At 37.5% G+C, this 20,980-nt stretch overlaps 2 protein-coding genes across 4 annotated transcripts in view; one reads left to right on the top strand and one right to left on the bottom strand.

Moving 5' to 3' along the window:
* LOC140156839 (uncharacterized) overlaps positions 1 to 20,980 on the bottom strand; it is a 66,965-nt gene that overhangs the window by 9,827 nt on the left and 36,158 nt on the right. The window contains exons 5-7 of the mRNA XM_072179835.1: positions 3,586 to 3,753; positions 2,761 to 2,908; positions 1,042 to 1,132 (exon numbers count right to left, since the gene is read on the bottom strand). Of these exons, the coding sequence (XP_072035936.1) occupies positions 1,042 to 1,132; positions 2,761 to 2,908; positions 3,586 to 3,687 (341 nt within the window). The 5' untranslated portion in view covers positions 3,688 to 3,753. The remainder of the gene's footprint in view (positions 1 to 1,041; positions 1,133 to 2,760; positions 2,909 to 3,585; positions 3,754 to 20,980) is intronic.
* Positions 5,514 to 20,980, top strand: part of LOC140156837 (uncharacterized) — a 35,451-nt gene continuing 19,984 nt past the window's right edge. Inside the window, exons 1-4 of one of the 3 annotated variants that reach the window (XM_072179833.1) lie at positions 5,514 to 5,614; positions 11,738 to 12,010; positions 15,797 to 16,801; positions 20,241 to 20,380. In XM_072179833.1, the coding sequence (XP_072035934.1) occupies positions 15,904 to 16,801; positions 20,241 to 20,380 (1,038 nt within the window). In that variant the 5' untranslated portion in view covers positions 5,514 to 5,614; positions 11,738 to 12,010; positions 15,797 to 15,903. Of the gene's footprint in view, positions 5,615 to 6,926; positions 7,191 to 11,737; positions 12,011 to 14,344; positions 15,140 to 15,796; positions 16,802 to 20,240; positions 20,381 to 20,980 lie in introns of those variants that run through there. The other 2 variants (XM_072179832.1, XM_072179834.1) reach the window with 2 other exon arrangements.

Raw genomic sequence — 20,980 nt, 5'->3', positions numbered from 1 at the left:
TCACAACTTTATGCCTTATATGTTAGAAAAATAATTATCAAGCATGAATCACATGGTTTTATTTAAAACAAATGCATATTACCCAGTAACACAATGAAAGCTGACAACAATTGAGCACAAATAACCATGAAGTCAATTGCCACAGGTAATTTTGGCGTGGGAATTTTGAATATCGCGTGTTGAGAGCCGGCTGTTTTTATGGTCAATACGAATTTGTTTTAATAAAACCTGGTGATTTGTGATTGATAATTGTTTTTCTAACATATAAGGCATAATGATGTGATTGCCAGAGTGTTCCTTTAAGGGACATGAGAGCACATCAGATATATCAAATTGCATTCTGAATACGAATAATGTCCTTCTGATTTTTTGAAATTCGCAATATGATACACATTTTATGGCAAGTGATCGACGTGTGTGGGTTCGAGTCCCAGTCCCACCACCGTGTTGCGCCCTTGGGCATGACTCATTGCTCGCTTGCCTTACCCCACCTAGGTGCAATGGGAAGCTGTTAGGGCTAGTCACAGTCAAATTGTACTGATGAACCCTGCGCAATTTGTAGGCAGCAAACATGGTTCTGACATATTCTAATGACGTCGGAATAAATATGAAGCGCTTTGAGGCTGTTTACAGCATAAACGCTATATAAATATCTACATTTATTTATTTTTAACAACCTGTGAGGCTGAACCCAAAGAAAGAAGGAAAGAAGAGAGCAAGCGAGTTATGTTAACTTGAAACTGTGGTAAAATGTTCAGAAGGTTAACAGGGAATTTACTGTTGAGTTTGGTACAGATACTTATTCCACATCTGTTAAAAGAAAATTTAATGTTGTTGAAAATAATGAAAATTTTGGCAAAAATGAACATTTGACTTGGGCAGGCAATTAAAAACTAGGGCCTAATGATTCACTTCCATTATATAGCCTAATGATGATTGTTCTTCATCTATATAATGACATTCTGTGTGAAACCAGACAAAAAGGATATGGGGGCACAATCCTTAGAGATTCTTGGAGAGTGCAAACTTGAAAATTCTTACCTGTTTTTGCCAGCAAGAAACACAGCAATAATGACACACACTAACCCTGATAACACAAAAGATGACCTGTGCTGCCCTATTGGAGGTAGATCTATGAAAAGATGTGATAAAAATATTGTTTAGGCCCCCAAAAAAGGGTTTGTCTCAAAGCTTGCCCGCGCGATTGTTAAAAAATAAAAATACCAAAAAAAATTGCATTTCGCATTTGTTTTCAAACCGCTTGTGAGCTTTGAGACAAACCTTTTTTTCCTTCTTGGCCTTACATGTACAGTTAGCATCAAATACATTAAACAGCTCATCAGTCAGTGTATAATGGGTTATTCAAGTCCATACACCTCCATGGAAGACATCACCTTAAGGCAGCTGTGTACTCTAGACATTGTTTCTTTCGCAAAATTGAGTTTTTTTTGATATGTTTGTACTTTGTTATGTTTTTTATAAATACAAGGAATGAAAATCCAGATTTGTAAACTCCAACTGCAATATTTTAAGGATTTTATTTCACTATTCCACTCGTGTTTGAAATTGAAAAGGAAAGAAAATCTTTGTTGTACCAGCAGGGTACACGCCACAAGAATAACGCATCGCGTTCGTATCGCAATTTGTTAACGCACAAATACGCTACACATACGCTGACGCTTATCTGCATGCGCGCCGGGCGCTTCTTATGGAAACACCACGGAAGCACAAAACCTAGTGGTCAAATGGCTCCGCTTTTAGCTGATAAAATGTGGGTTTTTCAAGTTCTTTCCCCGATTTAAATATCAAGTTATGAATGGATTTCGCTCAAACTTCTCAAGGGGCCGTGGATTTACCCGATGTTTATGTAATGTAAGGTAGAAAAATAAACACTGCCGCATTCTCCTGCGAGATTCGATGAAAGTGCAAAATGTGAACCACTTTAAACTTCAACGGCCATTATTTCAATGTTCATTTTCTCGGTAAAATGACGATTTAGGTACACGATAACTCAATAAATACAGCATCTATAGGTAAGCAAATATGATCATCGTAAAAAGCATGATCGACTCAAGAAACGGTTTTCTAATTTTTTAATATTTTGGTCTATTTCCGATTTTAGGCATCATTTTGTGCAAATAGGCATTTGTTAATTTTAAAAAGTTCAATTTGATGCCTTATATGGTCAATATCTTAAAAAATAAGGCTAATATCAAAAAAATAAAAAATAAGCTACTAGAACATCTTTGGACCCTATTATAACGTAATTTGTCTCTAATAAACGGCCCTTATAAAAAAATTAGATAAACCAGGTTAAAAATAAGCGTCCACCCAAAAGGACTTTGTAAAGCGCCCTGGGTGCTTATTGGAATGAATACGGTATATCAAATGGAGTCACCCATTCAGGTACACCATTTGATATTCACACTCCCTGTATGACAGATTAGGTCATGTTTTAAGGATTAATGTCGGTGCTGTCCTATGGGTTGGTGGGAGATTTAGACTACAACTAAAAGTTTAGAAAAGACGCTGAGAGTCATAGACAGACCAATGGAAATGGTCTTGATTGGTGTTACAGGAAAGGATAGTGCCAGAAATCAGAATTTGAAGAACACAATGGAAGTGCAAGATATCATACAAGAAATTATATCGAATAAGGGAACAGACAATTTTGTCTCATATACTTCATGGAACAATTGTTTGAACACAATAATCTACTCCTTACATGTATTTATTGATGGTGGCACCAGTGACCCTTACCTGTTAGAAACAGCAATAAGCGTCCTTTCACATCAATTATATTCCTTTGGTGCAGGTCTATCATAAGACACATGGCGGATGAGAGTACTGATATGAGTCGTAGTAAGAGAATATGAAATGGTACTGGATGGAAGACTGGTATTGGGGCCTGAAATTAAAGGGAAAGATCATAAGTTGAGTTTTTATCTTAGGGCACATTGGGCAGACATTGGGCTATTTCAGTTGAAATCAATAAACCCCTCCGCAATGGAAGACATGACCTTAATCTTCCACACAGGGAATGCAGATTTCAAATGTAGTTACTCATTTAGGTAACAGCATTTGGAATACACATTCCCTGTGTGGGAGATTATAAGGTCATATGTCTTCCATAGAGGGTGTATGGATTTCAACTGGAATTGCCCATTGTGTGACCATGGTATGACATGATCTTTTCAGATTATAAACAAGTCGCCTATATTTGGCAAGTGGGGATGTGAATGAAAACTATACATATATATGAGTGAGTGGCTGAACATCCAACTGATGGCCTATTGATTAATCAAGCAATTTTAAATCTTACAATTGGGATTGTCTAGATCGGAAAAATTATATTCTGTTAATTTTTATAAGTGATTTATTGATTGATCATGATTGACTGATTGATTGATTGACCAACCAACCAATCATTTGTTAATTGATCTAACCATTTCTAACTGCACCATTGGCTCGATAGTCTAAATTGGTTAAATTTTTTAATTGATTAATTGTATGAGTAGATTGAGTCATTGATTGATTGCTAATTGATTAATGTACGAACAACCAATTGTCTATTTTAAATCTTACCAATGGGTTTGGCTTAGATTGCTGAAGCCATTTTCCAATCAGTTTCATCTTCAGCTGCTGATCCTGATTACTCAATACTCTATATACAGCACCCTCGCACATCTCGCACAAAGGATAGAGGTCCTCCAGGTAGGCTTCAAAGTGCTCAACTTCAGCATCAAAATTATCCTGAAAAAGACCACAACAAAAATGGGCAAGTTAGTCAGCAGCAATAACAGGAAATTTTGCTTTCACATTTCTTGTACTATGTTCATGAGAAAAAATAGGACCTATCATTTGATATCAACTTATTACATAAATATCATTAACAAAAACACTGTAGACTATATTATCACGATCATCACGCTGTTGGGGGACTTCGACAACTTTTTACTGCCAGATGCCATTACCACCTTGGCTTCAAATCATACATGGAGAAACTTTGTAGTCGCCTGCTTTGCAGCCGAAATGAAATGAAATGAAATGATTATCACGCTGTATAAATGTCAGTAATTCCATAAGAAATTAGTCCCATTTACAAGAAACATTTACGTGTTCTTTGTGATGGTGTAAATACTGTTTTGGGGTTAAGTTGTGGGAATGAGGCTGCATTACATGAAGTGCCCTTAAAGCAACATGCAATTGAATGAAGCTACATTAATTTGTCAGCACTGCTCAGTGTTTTCTTCCAACAAAAAACACTACACGGGAGTCGATTGCAAACGACAAAATTCAAGAATTTCGGAATTGTACATTTTCATTACCATATTTTGCAATTTGGCATCAGCAGTGAAAAATGCATTAAAATGAGTAGAAACAAGCACAGTATTGTCTCAGCATGGTTGTTTGATATGGTCATTTATTAAATTCTCTAACAATACATTACAGACCTGGACAATACCAACAACTATCACACTAATATATGCATATATTTTGAGCTATTTTTAACATATATTTTTGTTCATCTTTTCTGCTTTGGTCCCCTCCCCCTTTGCTCATGCCAAATTTTTGGGATCCCAATTTGCAAACCTTAAATGGTCTAGATATGATTATATTGCAAGTGCAGCAAGCAGAAAAATAAAATTTGCACATATACTTAAGTGTTTCCGTACTGTTTTCCTAAGCCTTTTTAGAGCACTTTTATTCAGAAGGTATGAACGTTTCAACAGTATGTTATGTGGAACATGAGAGCAGACATATTGAATTGAATTCTGAATACAAGGAATGTCCTTCTGATATCAAATAATTTTCATTTATTTTTTTTGATTTTCGTTATAATACAAATTTTATGACAAATTATAAAATTTGATATTTTTTAAATTTTTGATATGTAACAGTTCTCAAAGTAAACTTTCTGAATCTAATGATATACATACTTAAAATGTATTTTTAGCTGGGATGAAAAGCCAATTGAAAATTTTGAGCTTTTATATTGAAGATATAAATTTTTTTCCCCAAAAGACCTGATTTTTTGAGAAAATCCATATCTTCAATACGAAAGGTCAAAATTTTCAATTGATCGTCAGCTTTTCATCCCAGCTACTTCAAGTGCATACCATTAAATTTTAAAAGTTTACTTTGAGGACTGTTAAATATCAAAAATATCAATTTTTAATCATTTGCCATAAAATGTGTATTATATCATGAATTTCAAAAAATCTTATTTGATATCAGAAGGACATTCTTCATATTCAGAATGCAATTCGATAAATGTGCTCTCATGCCCCACAAAAAATACTGTCCAAATGTTCATACCCCAGCCCTTAAATTTGGAAATCATCCAAAATTTCTCAGTACTTAAAAATAAAATGCATACAAAGTAGTGTGCAGTGACAAAACTACGAGCATGCAAAACTACAACCCTATATGCATCTGACTTAGTCGAACACATTATGCATGTATAGCCTCATTCAGCATGTTCAAGCCTTTGCAAGAGATCTTGTGTCGTGCATACATAAGGTCATGTGTCACCATTCATACTGCTTGGATTGCATGATCGGGAGAGGTTGAAATCTGCCTGGCTAATAATGGCACCTCTTATCGGAGAATGGTATGATATACATATATAATTATTTATTATAAAATGAAGCTAATATGTGAAGCTCACAATTATATCATAATAACATATTAATTGACTCTGAATTTTATCTGTTTTCAGCTTGTTTTTATTCATGTTCTTTTACTTATATTGGTCTTGCATATTTTATCACTTTTGTCTAGGATAAATTATTTGTAGTTAAAGCTGTAGTGTAAAATGCTCTCTGTTATTTCATATTTCTTGTTGTTGTAGAGTAAGATTTTGCTGTAAAGCGCACTGAGACCTGGTTACTTGCACTCTATAAATGTTTTTTTTATTATTATTAATAACAAAATCGTCAGTACGAATTTATCATAGATATCAAATTATCTAAACATCAAATCAACTGGAAAGTATTTTAATTCATGAATGGATGAAATATAACTAGAGGTGGTACAATAATTATGTGTACCCCTGGGTGGTGAATTATAGGGGGGAGGCAAAGATTTTTTTTGCAGGCCAAAGAAGGGGAAAGCATTTTTTTTGCAGGTTGAAAGGGGGGGAAGAGATTTGTTGCTTTTAGGAAAACGCTCAAGTGTGCAACATTTCCTGTTTATCATGCGTTCACATCACTTGATTACACAATTCAAGGTTCTAGCTAAATTTGGGTTTCTCAAAATCTAGCATGTGTAACTGGGGCAGAGCGGGACAAAGATTTTTTTGCATGTCAAAAGGTGGTGGGCAAAGAATTTTTTGCACATCAAAAAGGGGGAAGGGCAAAGATTTTTGGGTATGACCAGCAATTTACAACAGGCTATCGCCCTCGCCTGATACGGACTCCTCGACTAGATAAAATCTGTATCACCCCAAACCTCACCAAATAACTAATACAGTCAGTCTACTCTGAATTACAAAGTCCAGACGCGGACGCACACATTGTGCCGACTTTGAAGCCACGCATGCCTGCAGCATACGCACTGTTAACGTGCTGTATACGCGCGCTTTGTCACTTTGTATTTCAGAGTGGACAAACTGTAGTATGACGACATCATCAGTCTGAAACAATTATTAAAGTTCATGCACATTTGTGAAGATTATCATTCATCTTGATAGTAGACATACAATAATAATATTGGCACTGTAATCTAATCAACTGTACTGACTTACTATTTTTGAGTGAGATATTTTCACGTCCAGATGATGATGCGTTCAGGATTGGATGTGAAAATTTCCCTCTCAAAAATAGTAAGTCCAGTTGACTAGATAATAGTACAAATATTATTAGTAATAGTATTAAGGTTCACCTTTTATTGAACTGTACACCCACTGCCACTTGAAAGTCCGACTTCCTGGTATGCGACTGTATGTGTTCTAGATATTGGATGTGCACTACGTATAGGCCATACATACATATACTACAATACTGTAGCTATTTAGGCCTATTTTCATTGTACTCTAAAACAAAAGCCTACAAATCTAGTCTGCTGTATTAGGAAGAGCTACGTCACAGACAGAAGATCAAATTTGTCCACTGCGTATCATATGTCATATAAAAACTTAAACAAACCAGGAACTATGTTTGCATGACAGGCATTATTTTGAAGTTCAAGTGAGTATTATATTTATGATGTTGTGTCAATAATGTTGGTATTGTTATAATATATAGGCCTATGTATGTATAACTTTTAGGTGTGTATGAATTATTTATATTATATTAATTTCAAGTGCTGATCTAATATCTTCAGTAAATTGACTGTGCTAATTTTACAAGAGATCTTTGGAAAGTGTCAATTTCTTCCTCGGTTGATTCTTTTATTGTCCAGAGTTCGCTGTTGTACAAGAAGATACTTTCTACGTACGTGTTGAAAATTCTCAGTTTGTTTTTGAGCGTTACATTCTTGTTTTTGAGAGAGAGAGAGAGACCTACTTGGAGAAACTTTATTGATGGCGCCATATCAAACTGCTGACGAGAAGCGTTTATGATGATGATGTATATTAAAAGAAATCGGGCTGATTGCAAACAAGGGATGTTTATAAACAAACAGAATACAGATCCTTTTAGTTTTTATTCAATTCTTGGTCAAAAGTCTCTGACCAAACGTCCCTAAAAGGCATTTGGGTTTTAGGCCCAAAGGAGAGCGTGGCGCAATGGTTAGGTACTTGCCTTTAGTGCATGAGGTCCCGGTTCGATTCTCAGCGGTGGCGATTTGCTGGGATATTGACTTGGAAAAAAAAAAAGTCTGAAATTAATTGGCAACTTCTGTAGATTTATTAAATTCAGACTTCCGCTCTCCCCATGGTTCATTTAGAATTGGGTAAATGAATCATGAAAGTACTCCGTCCTTCGGAGGGGACGTTAAGCTGTCGTTCCCGTGTACAGAGAGCCATACCTGTACATGTATCTCGCAGCCAGTTTCGGAAAGAGTAGGATGTTAACCCCTGACTGTTCCCAATCCGTCCCGGTGTTCAAATGGACCCCAATGGAAATAAGCTTCAATAGAGGCTTTCTTGGGTTATCCAGGGTTGTCAAAACCCGAACAAATCAAATCAAATCAAATTTATAAAAAAAAGGCCCATATGGTCAAAAAGTGACCACCAGAAATTTGGTCAAAAAACACCTTGGAATGTGTTCTTTTTTTGGACTATATTTATATGCCACTAGTATGATGACACCAGGTATATTTACAGGAAGAGGCCCGGTCGCCTGTCACCCACTAATGCCATAACTGACAACCCTGCCCTGACTCACAACACCTCCTGGTCCCCCAGCAGCATGCCTGCCATGAATGCGCCCTCTTTTTCCACTAGCAACATCCACAACGTATGCTGACACAACCTCTCTCCTCATCAGCATGCTCACTAATAGTAAGCGCCCTGAATCATACAAAACCGTACAAATATGTGGCAGGATACCTACCCTTCACTGGGCAGATGGGCAACACTTAGGGCCCCTCCGACCAAAGATCTCTGAAGGGGGCTATGTCACAGAAGACTGAAAGGATCATTTACTGACAGTTTACTTCAATATTTACACATAATGCATTCTTTTTAGTTCAAATATTTTAACCTGTAAAAAGAGCCTGAGTTCATTATGTGATTGGAAGGCACTAATTTAGTTATTATTATTATTATTTAATCAGAACATTTGAATAAATTTTGAATTTATAGGTCAACTCTTCGAAGATACAGCCTATAACCTGCACCTGTGCGCACCATATCTGAACTTTGATACATAACGTTCAAGAAGCCTGTGTGGGAGACCACTGTTGACAACACACAGAACCCATTTCTAAATCAAGCATCAGAGTTTCAACTTGCCACAGACAAACAAAGAGGAAACATCATGATTTCACCCCGCTGGGACGATCCTAACCAACTTACTGTACATTCATGGAATGCAAGATCTGTGCGCAATAAGACTACAGAAATAGAGAATTACGTTTCGAAACATGATGTTGATATATTTATACTAACAGAGACCTGGTTGAAAACTGAAGAAGACACTTGGGAGTTAACACCCATTGACTATTCTTTTATCAGTGTTCCAAGAGGAACTAAAACTCGAGGTGGTGGTTTAGGATTTTTGTACAAATCCCATCTTAAGCTGAACCAATTTGCAGTTGAATTCAAACCAAATACTTTTGAGCATGCATGCGTTAAAGGAAAAGATCTTTGCATCATTGCAATATACAGACCACCGCGTGGCTCAAAACGACTGTTTCTCCCAGAATTTGATACATTTATCAAGAAAATTTTAGATAAAATGTCAAATAGTCAAATTCTCATCACTGGTGATTTCAATATCCACATTGATGAAAAAGAAGACAGAGTAGTTCAAGATTTTTTGAATATTATCTCCGATGTTGGACTCATTCAACATATCACCACACCAACACACCAAGCTGGCCATACTATTGATCTCTTAATATCACGAAAAGTAGATCATCTTGTCAGCAACTGGAAGGTGGGAATGTTTGACGACAGGTTGCAGTCAGACCACTATTTCATTACATGTCATCTTCAATGCAAAAAACCACAACATATGAAAACAAAATGGTCCTATAAAAATGATCACAAGACGGATGCTTATAGGCCTACATCTGGACAGGCCATTCAATCCAAGAAACCAATGCAGCATATAAAAAGAGAACATTCACACAAGACACTACAAGATACAAAAACAGAATGTTCACCAAGAACTTACAAGAGTGATGTTGACAAAACTGGACAAGCTTTTCATTACATGAAACTAGCACAACTTGTCAAAATAGAATCCCACAATAATCAAAACTCTCCACACAATCTTCAATATGAGTTTGAAGATTCTGTGCTTCAATACAAGAAACGGCAAGATCCAAAAGCTGAATGTTCACAAAGAACTTACAAGAGAGATGTTAATACATCCGGGCAAAATCTTCAATGTCAGAAACCATGGCATCATGTAAAAATAGAACCTTCTATTCCCACTTTTCCCAAACTTGTTAAGTCCATCAGACCATGTTCCTCATTTTAGAAACATGTCAACAACAGTCATTATCGCGTTTAGTGGTGTAACTCGCCGGGGGACGGGAGCCCCCAATTTGAACCCTTTCCCCCTGCTTACCCCCCTCCCCCAATGAAAAAGGTAAAGTAGGCCTACTTCTGAGAGTTATTAATTAGCCTCATAGTTGGTCATTTTAACCTAAAAATAACCCAATTTTTGTGCGCTTTGTGCGCATTTATTCCACTTTTGTACCATATATCATATGTAACCAGTTTAGCTTAAATATGCCAACATTTTGCTTGCGCTTTGGGCACATTTGTACCATAACCTTCTTTTATCACCAAAAGGTGCTGGATTCACTTTACTTCAAGACAATTTTTCCCAACCTATCCCCCCATATCAAAAAGAAATCTACGCCATTGTTCCGGGGACACATTCAGATATTTTTGGCTCTCTCCCTAAAGAAGACATGGGAAAACTTAATCTTTTTGACAGATCTGACCTCGTAAATCATAAGACAAATGAAATAAGAAAAAACAAAGGAAAGATCATAGCCAGCAGTAGTACATAGAGTATCATGCCTACGGATTTCATCACAGTCTTACCTTAGCACGCTGGTAAGCAGCGTTTGAGATGGTGTTAATCGATAGTCGATAACCGATAATCAATGATCAATCAGCTATGAATATTTAATTGGATTCTAAAAATAATGATCACGGACTCTCATGTTCAAAAGTGTGTGTGTGGGGGGGTGTATACCCCCCTCACATGTTGGTGCTCGCAATTGCTGAGGACGGCTTTTTACCCCTAAAGAAGACATGGGAAAACTCAAACTTTTTGGGAATCCCATGTCTTCTTTAGGGTAGGTGCCGTTCACTTCTTGAATAGCCCATTCCAAGCAGATCCCAAGACTCCTCAGACCCCCGGTGTTGCGAGGGTGTTGACGCGCTTACAAACCCAAACAGCATGAAAGATGCCTGCCCCCTCATTTATTATGTTTGCTCCTGCTTGACCCAACCCACCAAATGAAAATGTCTAATTACACCACTGGCTTAGCATAGAATAGGCAAACATGGTTAAAGATATCAGCCTTTTAACTGTTGTTGGTGTGATAAGATGCCAAATAATTGTACTTCATAGTAATTTACCTCTGGTTTCCTGTGCTTACGGGGGTACTACACCCCTGGCAAATTTTTGCCTATTTTTGCATTTTTCTCAAAAATTATAGCGCATTGGTGACAAATAAGATATATGTATATTATAGGGGCAAGGACTACAACTACTGAACTGAAAATTCAGCAACTCAAGGCAAGTAGTTGATATTTATTGATCAAATATTGGTTTTCCCTCATTTTTGACTGTAACTCCACAACTGCTGTCTGTGCTGAAATAAAATTTCCAGTGCAGTAGTTGTAGTCCTTGCCCCTATAATATACATATCTTACTTGTCACCAATGCACTATGATTTTTGAGAAAAATGCAAAAATAGGCACAAAATTGTACAGGGGTGTAGTACCCCCTAGCAGCAGTGCTAGTACATGTAGTTTCCATAGAATTGTACACACCTTAAAATAGCCTCACATCAAAATATTGAGGATAGTCTCAATTACTTTTGTGTTGAATGACTATTTAAACTTTACTTGCCTTTTATTTCTTTTTTTTTGTCACTACAGGCAAAAGATGTCCTTGACAAATATTTACATTTGAAGGGAGACCAAGATCACTTCATAAAGTGGTTAAAGGATACAGCGGGTGTGCGAAAAGACCGTGCCAATGAATGCTACAACTGTCTTGTGGAATACTGTGAGCACTGGCCATGATAATACAAACCACTTTGTCTGTCTACAAAGCGAGGATGAGAAAAGATCATGCCAATGGATGCTACAAATATCTTGTGGAACTATTCATGCTGCTCATGATAATTAATGCCAATCATTTGTTTTGAGGTTAATCACTGTGCATCAGTTGTTTGATTATTGTGAAATATCTAAACATTGTACTTTGGAACCGAGGGATATGCCGAGGTCCAAACACAATGTTTTGATATTTCACAATACCCGAAAAATAACTGATGCAAAGTCATTAACCTCATTCATAAGGCTAAAAAAAAAATTCTTTCAGAAGTTGGGTAGGTCGGTCGGGATTTTTTTCTCCGTTTTTTTTTCAAGTACCAATGTGAAGTAGTGCCTACTTGTAGGTAAAACACTCACTGACCACAGAATTTCTTTACTTTATTTGACATACAGCTGGCAAACTTAAAAAACTACATTCTTAAGGTGGTATTGGAGGCATTATGGAAGTGCTATAAGCATGTTTTAAACAGATTAATTGATCATGAGAAGAGCAAAGCACACATCAATATGCCTTTTGTTTGAAGCAAATCGGACATACGGTTTTCAAAATATAAATTTATATTTTCTTTGTATCTTATTGTTTTTATCAATAATCAATGTTAATGAGCTAAAATGACTGGAGAAGCTCATTAATAACATATACTTTTTGCCAATATTTTGCTAAAAATCAATGCATAATGTTCAGAGTACTTTTATTTTGCATACTTTTGCCTTGAAACTTGGTCAAAGTGTTTCTAATATGTTCTAATGTATTATATATTGAAGCCACCCCCTAATTTGCATATTTGCATAATTAATTAGCATTTATGTAAATTAGCTCATTGTTTTAAATTGTTTTATTCAATTTTTCATGATCAAGCCCCTCCCCTGCTTTAGTAGATTCTAGTTGATTGGTTTATATAAAGTTTTTGAGCTCATTCATAGTCGCCACAGTGTGATCTCTTTGTCTTCAGTAATTTAGATCCAGAGGGATTTAAATATCCTGCCTACACCTCACTAGTAGTATTGTTCAACCATGGTTAACCATACTATATATATGTGTTAAGGCCACATGAAATTAAAAATTGACATTAATACAGCAGTTTTCACATCAAATTATCATTGTTTGCCGTTTTCAGCATCTTTGAGGAAAACGATGAGGCTCTCTTTTATTTTGAGATTATGAGGGTTAGAATGCCACAAAAACGCTTTAAAGTGGTTCATGCTAACTTGAAAATTCATAAGCTTGGTACATACACCCTGGTTAACGTTAACCATACTTTAGTGATGACTATGTTAACATCTTACCATTGTTAACCAGAGTTATACCATGGTTAACCATGTTCTTAAACCATGATCAGTATTGACCATAGTAACACTAAGCAGGGATATGCACTATTGAAAGCATGTTAATCCATGGTCACTTATAAACACAAACTGACCATGGTCAACCATGGTTACTCATCAGCCTTGTTTAGGCGGGCTTAGAATTAAGTTTGTGTTAGGCTAACACTAAGCAGAGGTAGCTTAGTGTTAGCACCCGTCTGAACAAGTATCGTGTTAATAAACACAAAGCTTAACACAAAAGATTTACCACCTAGTAAGTAATCTCTGTGGTAGCACGCTAACACGAAGCGATCGCTGCAGCTAACATGGAGTACATGTACTTAGAGATAGCGACCGTGGGAAGGACCGTGTGGACAAGTATCAGTGTTATGATGACCTCAGGCTACCTACGTGTTACGCTAACACAGAGGTAAGCTCCCGTCTGAACAAGCCTATCATTAACCCTAACCCTACCCATGGTTTTTTTGCTATCGGAAGGGAAAGAAGAAACGAAAAAGGAGAGAAGATGAAGAGAAGTCACTTGGCACCCCCGGGAACCTCGGACCCCTCGCATGCCACGCAGAAGATCCCCAGCATGTAGCCACACAGGTGACGTTGGCCCGGCCAATGATATATACCCTGGGTATATGACTTTGTCTGATTGCGTCATCAAGTCCCGTGGAATGCATGCACGCAGAGTGGTTTTAATAGTGAGCGTTAGTGAGTCCTAGTTGGGTTAGGGTTTAGTCAACCATGACCAGTAACCGCAGTTAACCCATGGTTAACCAATAGCCATGTTACAATTATAGTTAACATTTTGAAATTGGCCCAACCCTAGACTTTAAAAATAAATAAAAACATAAACCCTGAAAAGCCGCTTTGCGGTGCTCCTCTTCAAAAAGAAATACAACAAATACAGAAAATTGCTCTCTTCAGAGTTAGCAAGTTGTTTTGTCATTTTGTGATTTTTTTTTACTGCGAGATCAAGTATAGTATACAAGCCTTGAAATAAGCAGGCGCCAGGAGCAATTTTCTAAACAAATTCCAGTTTTGAATTTGATGCAATAGTGTTGGTATGTATGCTGCTGTATTGTATAATGTAAAAAAAGGATTTACTATTTGAAAATTGCTCCTGTTTCTTCAGAAATTGCTCCTGGTTCTTGTAAAATCCCAGTGAACAGGAGCAATGTTCAAAAACAAATTGCTCCTGGTTATAGTCCGCTTATTTCAAGGCTTGATAGTATATATTCAATATAGTACAGGAAGTGGAAAAGGAGAAAAAAAAACCGCCCGACCGCCCTACCCTATTTTCCAATGGCCCGTTACTCCAATACAACAAACTTTTTTGCCTAACATTTGCACTTGTATGGACAAATGGAAAGCGATACTGATAAGTTTTGTTGAATCAATTTTGTTTCTGAACAAAGAAACTGCAGTAATGCGAAGCTCCGTTTATCTCCATTGATTTTTGAACTTTGACCGATATATATTTCCAGTGTTGAAGATTTATTTACCTTGAACACATATATATATAAATATCAGTCGATTAATTTTTGTAGCATTACTCAACAGGATATGACGATCTTTCTAGAAATTTCTTTTTCAAACAAAGAAAATCCATCTAAAAATGTGTTCACATCGCTACATGCACTGGTACAGTACGTACGGTGCTTGTTTCTTGATATTTAGATTATTGTATTCACTAGCCTTTGCGAAACACGCTTTGGTTATTTACCCCAGAACTGCAATTACCGACCAGTCTGCTATATTTTGAAGAGTGTCACCAAGATAAGGAAAAGCTTCTAATAACTCTATAGTATTGGTGGACAGCTAAACTTGAACAAACCAGGGACAATGTTTGCATGACATGCATTATTACATTTGATATATGATACAAAGATCATGTACTACATGCAGGTAGGTAGGCTATATCATGGTATGCGATACATCAATGGCGGACTGTATTTTACAGTGGCTTAGGATGATTTTCAACATGGGGAGCTGACAAAACCAAATTTGTTGATGACCTCTTTTGGGGCGCCCGAGGAGTCAGAAAATAGGTCAAAAGCAGCATTTTTCCAGTATCTGATCACACATTTTATTTACTTCACCTGGAATTAAAAGGGAGAGGGGGGGGCGAAGGGTATTTGAGCCCCCCGCCCCTAGCCCCCAGGTTCCTAAGCCTATGAGTGGTTGTAGGATCTATAGGCCCTAACCCAAAGTAAAATATAAAGCAAATTTGAGGGGGTCAGGTGGAGCCCTCCTTAATATGGTATGGATTGACCCTCATGGACATAGAAAAGGATTTTGACAATACCAGAATTTCAGTGCATAAGTTGGGTTTTTCTATGCCCGATTTTTTTTATCTGAAATCTCAACTGAAATCTGAACAAAACTGTAAAAAAAGTGGACAAAAAAATCAATAATAATTTAGAAAGGAAAGAATTTGCAGTTTTTGTGTAGCCTCATTTATAGGTAAATAAACTGCTTTGCTGTTTACCATTTTTGTCTGAGACAAACTTTTTTTTTCCTTTTGCATGTATTTTATGATTTGGTCTATCCTTTTATACACAGGAGAGCCTAAAGAGATCAGATGTTGGTAACCTCTTCAAGGCAGCAAAGTGTGCATGAAGCACAGGCTTGAAATTTGGAGACACTAGTACAAGTACATCGCAGGGACCATGAGTGCAGGTCGGAATCCTAACAAACTGACAGTACATTCTTGGAATGCTTGCTCTGTAGGAAACAAAGCAACTGGAGTAAAGGAATATGTTTTGGCACATGATGTTGACATATTCATAATAGTTGAGACTTGGCTAAGCAGACATGCGGATACAAATTACATTGATGCACTAACCCCAACTGGTTACTCATTCATCAATGTTCCCAGAGGTAGTAGAGGTGGTGGTATAGGAATTGTATATAAATCTGATCTGGAGTTTCAGCAGGAACAGGGGTTTCACGAATTACAATCAGATAGTTGTGAGCATGCATATTTTATGGACAAGACGAAAGAACTATGCCTTCTAGTTATATACAAACCAAAGTCAACACCAACTGCACTAAAGGATTTCCTGCCACAATTTGAACCAGTACTTGAAAAACTATCAAAGATGTTGGATTGTAAAATTCTCATTGCTGGTGATTTTAATATTCATATTCTTAAACCTAACAAAAATGAAGTAAGGTATGTAGACCAGTTTCGTTACATCATATCAGCGGCTGGATTCATCCAACATATCACCAAACCAACACACATCAAAGGCCAGGCACTAGACCTCCTAATTTCACGAAAAAAAGACAATCTTGTAACCAACTGGCAGGTCCATAAGTGTGACAAAAGCTTGAAATCAGACCACTTTTATGTTTCCTGCCAACTTCACTGCAATCTTCATTCATCCAGATGTATGAGGAAAGCCCTTCAAAAAGACCTTCAATGCACAGTTATACGCAATACAGATGTACAACAAGATGAACATCCAATAAGAGATTGCTCATTTAGAAATGTGCACACCTCTCCAGGAGACCTTCAATGTATGCATCTACTTCCAGTGCATAAGTTTGTGCGGAATCCCCCAGGTAAGGTTATTAATCCACATGCAGAATTAATTTTTACAATTGCGATTGTACTGTTTTTCGTCAGTTCTTCTTTCTTTCTTTAACTAGCTGGGGGTTTACCCCAGCTAGGTATGCTATCCGATTCTGCTTCTTTACCACACACCTATAACTTGAACACAGAATTGGGGTCAAAGGTCATTAAGGGGATAAAATTTTAAAATTGCATTATCTGGACATCTGTAAGGGGTATGGGGCTCAAACTCGGTGACGATAAATCTCATGACCAGGGGAACATTTTGCAGGGGTCAGGTCAAAGGTCATACAGAGGTCAAATTTTAGACATGCATATCCTGGACATCTGTAAGGGGTACGGGGCTCAAACTTGGTGACAACAAACTTAATGACCAGGGGAACATTTTGCAGGGGTCAGGTCAAAGGTTATCTGGGGTCAAATCTTACAATTTCATTTTCTAGATATCTGTAAGGGGTATGTAGCCTGAGTCCCTCGGCCCGATCTCGAAACAAAAAACATGGCGGAATAAAAAAGCTGTTTCTCGATTCGGGGCCTGAGAACGAACCGTGGAAAAAAGTGGAGTGATTTATTCTTTTGTATTGTATTGTTTTCACGATCAAAACATGTCGTACATGCGCAGTAGCTCAATCAATGACGTAGAAACTAGCTCAAACTCATCAGCAGTATTATCCTTGACACCTGCGCAGTATCAGTAAGCTGTTACTAATACTAACAAGTAGTCATAGAGCTGTATACATGTAGGTTACTATTACAGCTGAATATCGATTTGTAACATCAAATTTCAGAATGGTAATGAGAAACTAGAAGGCTATATATTTGTACACAAATACGGCTATACCCGCATGTTATCGGTGTACCCAAACTTACAGTCCTTATTTGTTGAGGACTTAAAATAAAGAAATCGTAAAAAAGTCGCCCAATTGGGCACAAAATGTGTAAACAGTGAAAGTCCAAGTCACAAGCTTTAATTGAATGTAGGTTGCACTGTCGTAGCACTTAAAATAAAGAAATTGTAAAAAGTCCCCCCAGGGGAGGCGTCTCTCTTACTCTCCATAGGTTGCTGTTGTCAGTCTCTCTTATTCACAGTGAGGCTATGCAATATGATTAGGGGAAAACTATTCCAGAGGGAGTATGTAAATTAAATGGAACAGCCATTCCAGAGGGAGTATGTAAATTAAATGGAACAGCCTATTTTAGGGCCATTTCAGAGGGAGTATGTAAATTAAATGGAACAGCCAATGGATATGTAATTTAACTGGGACAGCCTTAACGCTTCACGCTGGTATTTCCAATTATTATATAATACGGATCTGTCTGTTTAGTCCTATGTGTGTGGGGTGGGGGTGTGGGTGTTAGTAACAATATATATAATTCTCTTGTGCTATCTGTGTACAAATTCTGAGCCCGGAAGCTGCTTTATTTGATGAGAAACGGCCGGCCCTTTGTTTTAACATTTGGGGCCCTGGGGCCCATTATATTTGAGTTATGAGGTCCATGTACATATGTTGAAGTATAATTCTCTAGTGCTATCAAGCGACTCAAACTGGGCACTGTAGATGCTTTATTTACCAAGTAATGGCCGGCCCTATGTTTTAGCGCTTGGGGCCCTGGGGCCCATATTATGTGATATATGGGGCTCATATGTACTTATAACAATGTAATTTTCAGGTGCAATCTGTGTACAAACTCTGGGCCCTAAAGCTGCTTTAATTGATGAGAAACGGCCGGCCCTTTGTTTTAACATTTGGGGCCCTGGGGCCCATTGTATTTGACTTCTGAGGCTCATGTACATATGTTGAAGTATAATTCTATAGTTCTATCAGTAGGCTAAAGCTGGGCATTGTAGCTTCTTTATTTACTGAGTAACAGCCAGCCCTATGTTTTAGGGTTTGGGGCCCTGAGGCCCATATTGTGTGACACATGGGGCTCATATACACATATAACAATATAATGCTGAAGACCGTTTAGTGTATCAAATCTGAACTCTGTAGCTGCTTCATTTACTGAGTAACGGCCGGCCCTATGATTTAGCATTTGGGGCCCTGGGGCCCATATAATGTGATATATGGGGCTCACATGTACATATAACAATATAATTTTCAGGTGCAATCTGTGTACAAACTCTGAGCCCTAAAGCTGCTTTATTTGATGAGAAACAGCCGGCCCTTTGTTTTAACATTTGGGGCCCTGGGGCCCATAATATTTGACTTATGAGACTCATGTACATATGTTAATGTATGATTCTCTAGTTCTATCAGTAGACTCAAGCTGGGTATTGTAGCTGCTTTATTTACAGAGTAACGGCCGGCCCTATGTTTTAGCGTTTGGGGCCCTGGGGCCCATATTATGTGACACATGGGGCTCATATATACATATAGTAGTATAATGCTTTAAAAGACCTATTAGTGTACCAAATCTGAACCCTGTAACTATTTTATTTGCTGAGAAATGGCCGGCCCTTTGTTTTAACATTTGGGCCTCTGGGGCCCCTAGCCTTTAACATCTGGGCCCAAAATGGGCAAAAGGCACATTGAAAACTTAGGGCTCATACATGTACCACATATGAGCCCTAGTACCCTTATAGTTTTAGAGCTAGCCTTGTCAATCTGTTGCCCCTTATTTTAACATTTGGGGCCCTGGGGCCCATAATATATGACATATGTGGCTCATGTAAACTTGTATATATAGAGTACCCCTGGGGCTATCAGTGTACCAACTCAGGGCCCTGAGGCTGCTTCATCTGATGAGAAACGGCATGGTTTGTGTTTTTACATTTGGGCCCTGGGGCCCGTGACCTTGGACCGCTGGGGCGGAGATGGGCAAAAGGCACATCTACGGGGTAGGGCCCATAAGTGTACTACATATGGGCCCTGGGGCCCTTGTAGTTTTAGCGCTAGCCTTGACAGAATGTTGTGTTTGATAGAAGAAGGAGAAGGAGGAGAAGGAGATGAAACCACAGGATGGCAATATACCCGTCCATGCTTCGCATGCGGGTATAAAAATTGATCTACTATATGATACCAAAATCTAGAATTCTAGAATTTAAATGCAATTTGCGCAAAATGCCATTTTAGCATCTTGCGCACAGTTTTTTTTCAAAACCCCTTGTCCAAATCAGCTGATATTTCACAGGGATGGTGGAAAGACCTTTTCTGAGACATTTACAGAAGGAATTTTGAAAATTCTTTTTAGTTTGCAAAATTTTTTTTAGTTTGAAATCCAAAATGGCCGCCGTTTCCATAGCAACCAACATGTGCGGACCAATTTGGTGTGCTTTTTGGAAGTCGATTACCTAGGGTGGTATGCTGACCAAATATAAAAGCCTTCGGTTAAATATTACAGAAAATCACTCTGACCTCGCCTGGGTTACCTTAACTTGCTTATCAACATTTTGCTCTAATATAACTGTTTGCAATTTTTTTAAAGTCAAAGAACTACTAAGTAAAGTACCAAAGGAGAAAGTTAGAGATTTGATAGGAAATAGACTAGGAAACGGCACAGTGACCAATCTTGATGGTATTGGAGATGCTTATGGCCGAAGACTTGGAGGAGCAGGATTTCCTAAGGTAATAATTCAACACAACTTTTCCACAACTTACTATACTTTCACCTCGAGTTTGAGGACATCAGTGCTTTTTTCCAGTTGCAGCGCAAGCGTGCCAACAATACTGGTCACAATAACACAGCAATTATATCATAAAAAGTAGTGTAGTCAATGCTCTTGTGGCTTAATTTTTTTTAAAGGTGGTCCAAGCATTTTAGAATGTGTTCATACAATTTAATATTTTCATATCTGGTATTTTCAAATGTTGGTGTTCTTTTGACTAAAAATATATAATGATTATTTAAAGCAGGGTATAGAAATTTAACCATATCTGAGTATTGAAATGAAGTTATTTTTGTACTAGTTTTGTTTTAGATCATAATAGCTAGTATTAGGTACATGTCAAAACCTGCTATTGAAGACACAGAGCACTGAAAAAACAATGCTCCATGTGTAGACAAGAAAATGGGTAGTTATATTAAAAGTGCCATATCTTTGATTGAAGTAACCAATTTTTTACAATTCAAAATTTACGTGAAAGAGAAAACAGCCCTAAGGGCAGCGTAATTTTCATTTAGGGTGTCCATGACTTTAAAAAAAGTGAAGTAGGGTACAGACAAGG

Source organism: Amphiura filiformis, chromosome 7, assembly GCF_039555335.1.
Source record: "Amphiura filiformis chromosome 7, Afil_fr2py, whole genome shotgun sequence".
In the NCBI taxonomy this organism is placed as follows: domain Eukaryota; kingdom Metazoa; phylum Echinodermata; class Ophiuroidea; order Amphilepidida; family Amphiuridae; genus Amphiura; species Amphiura filiformis.
The sequence above is the reverse complement of the archived record's forward strand: the minus strand, read 5'-3'. Positions and strand labels throughout refer to the sequence as shown.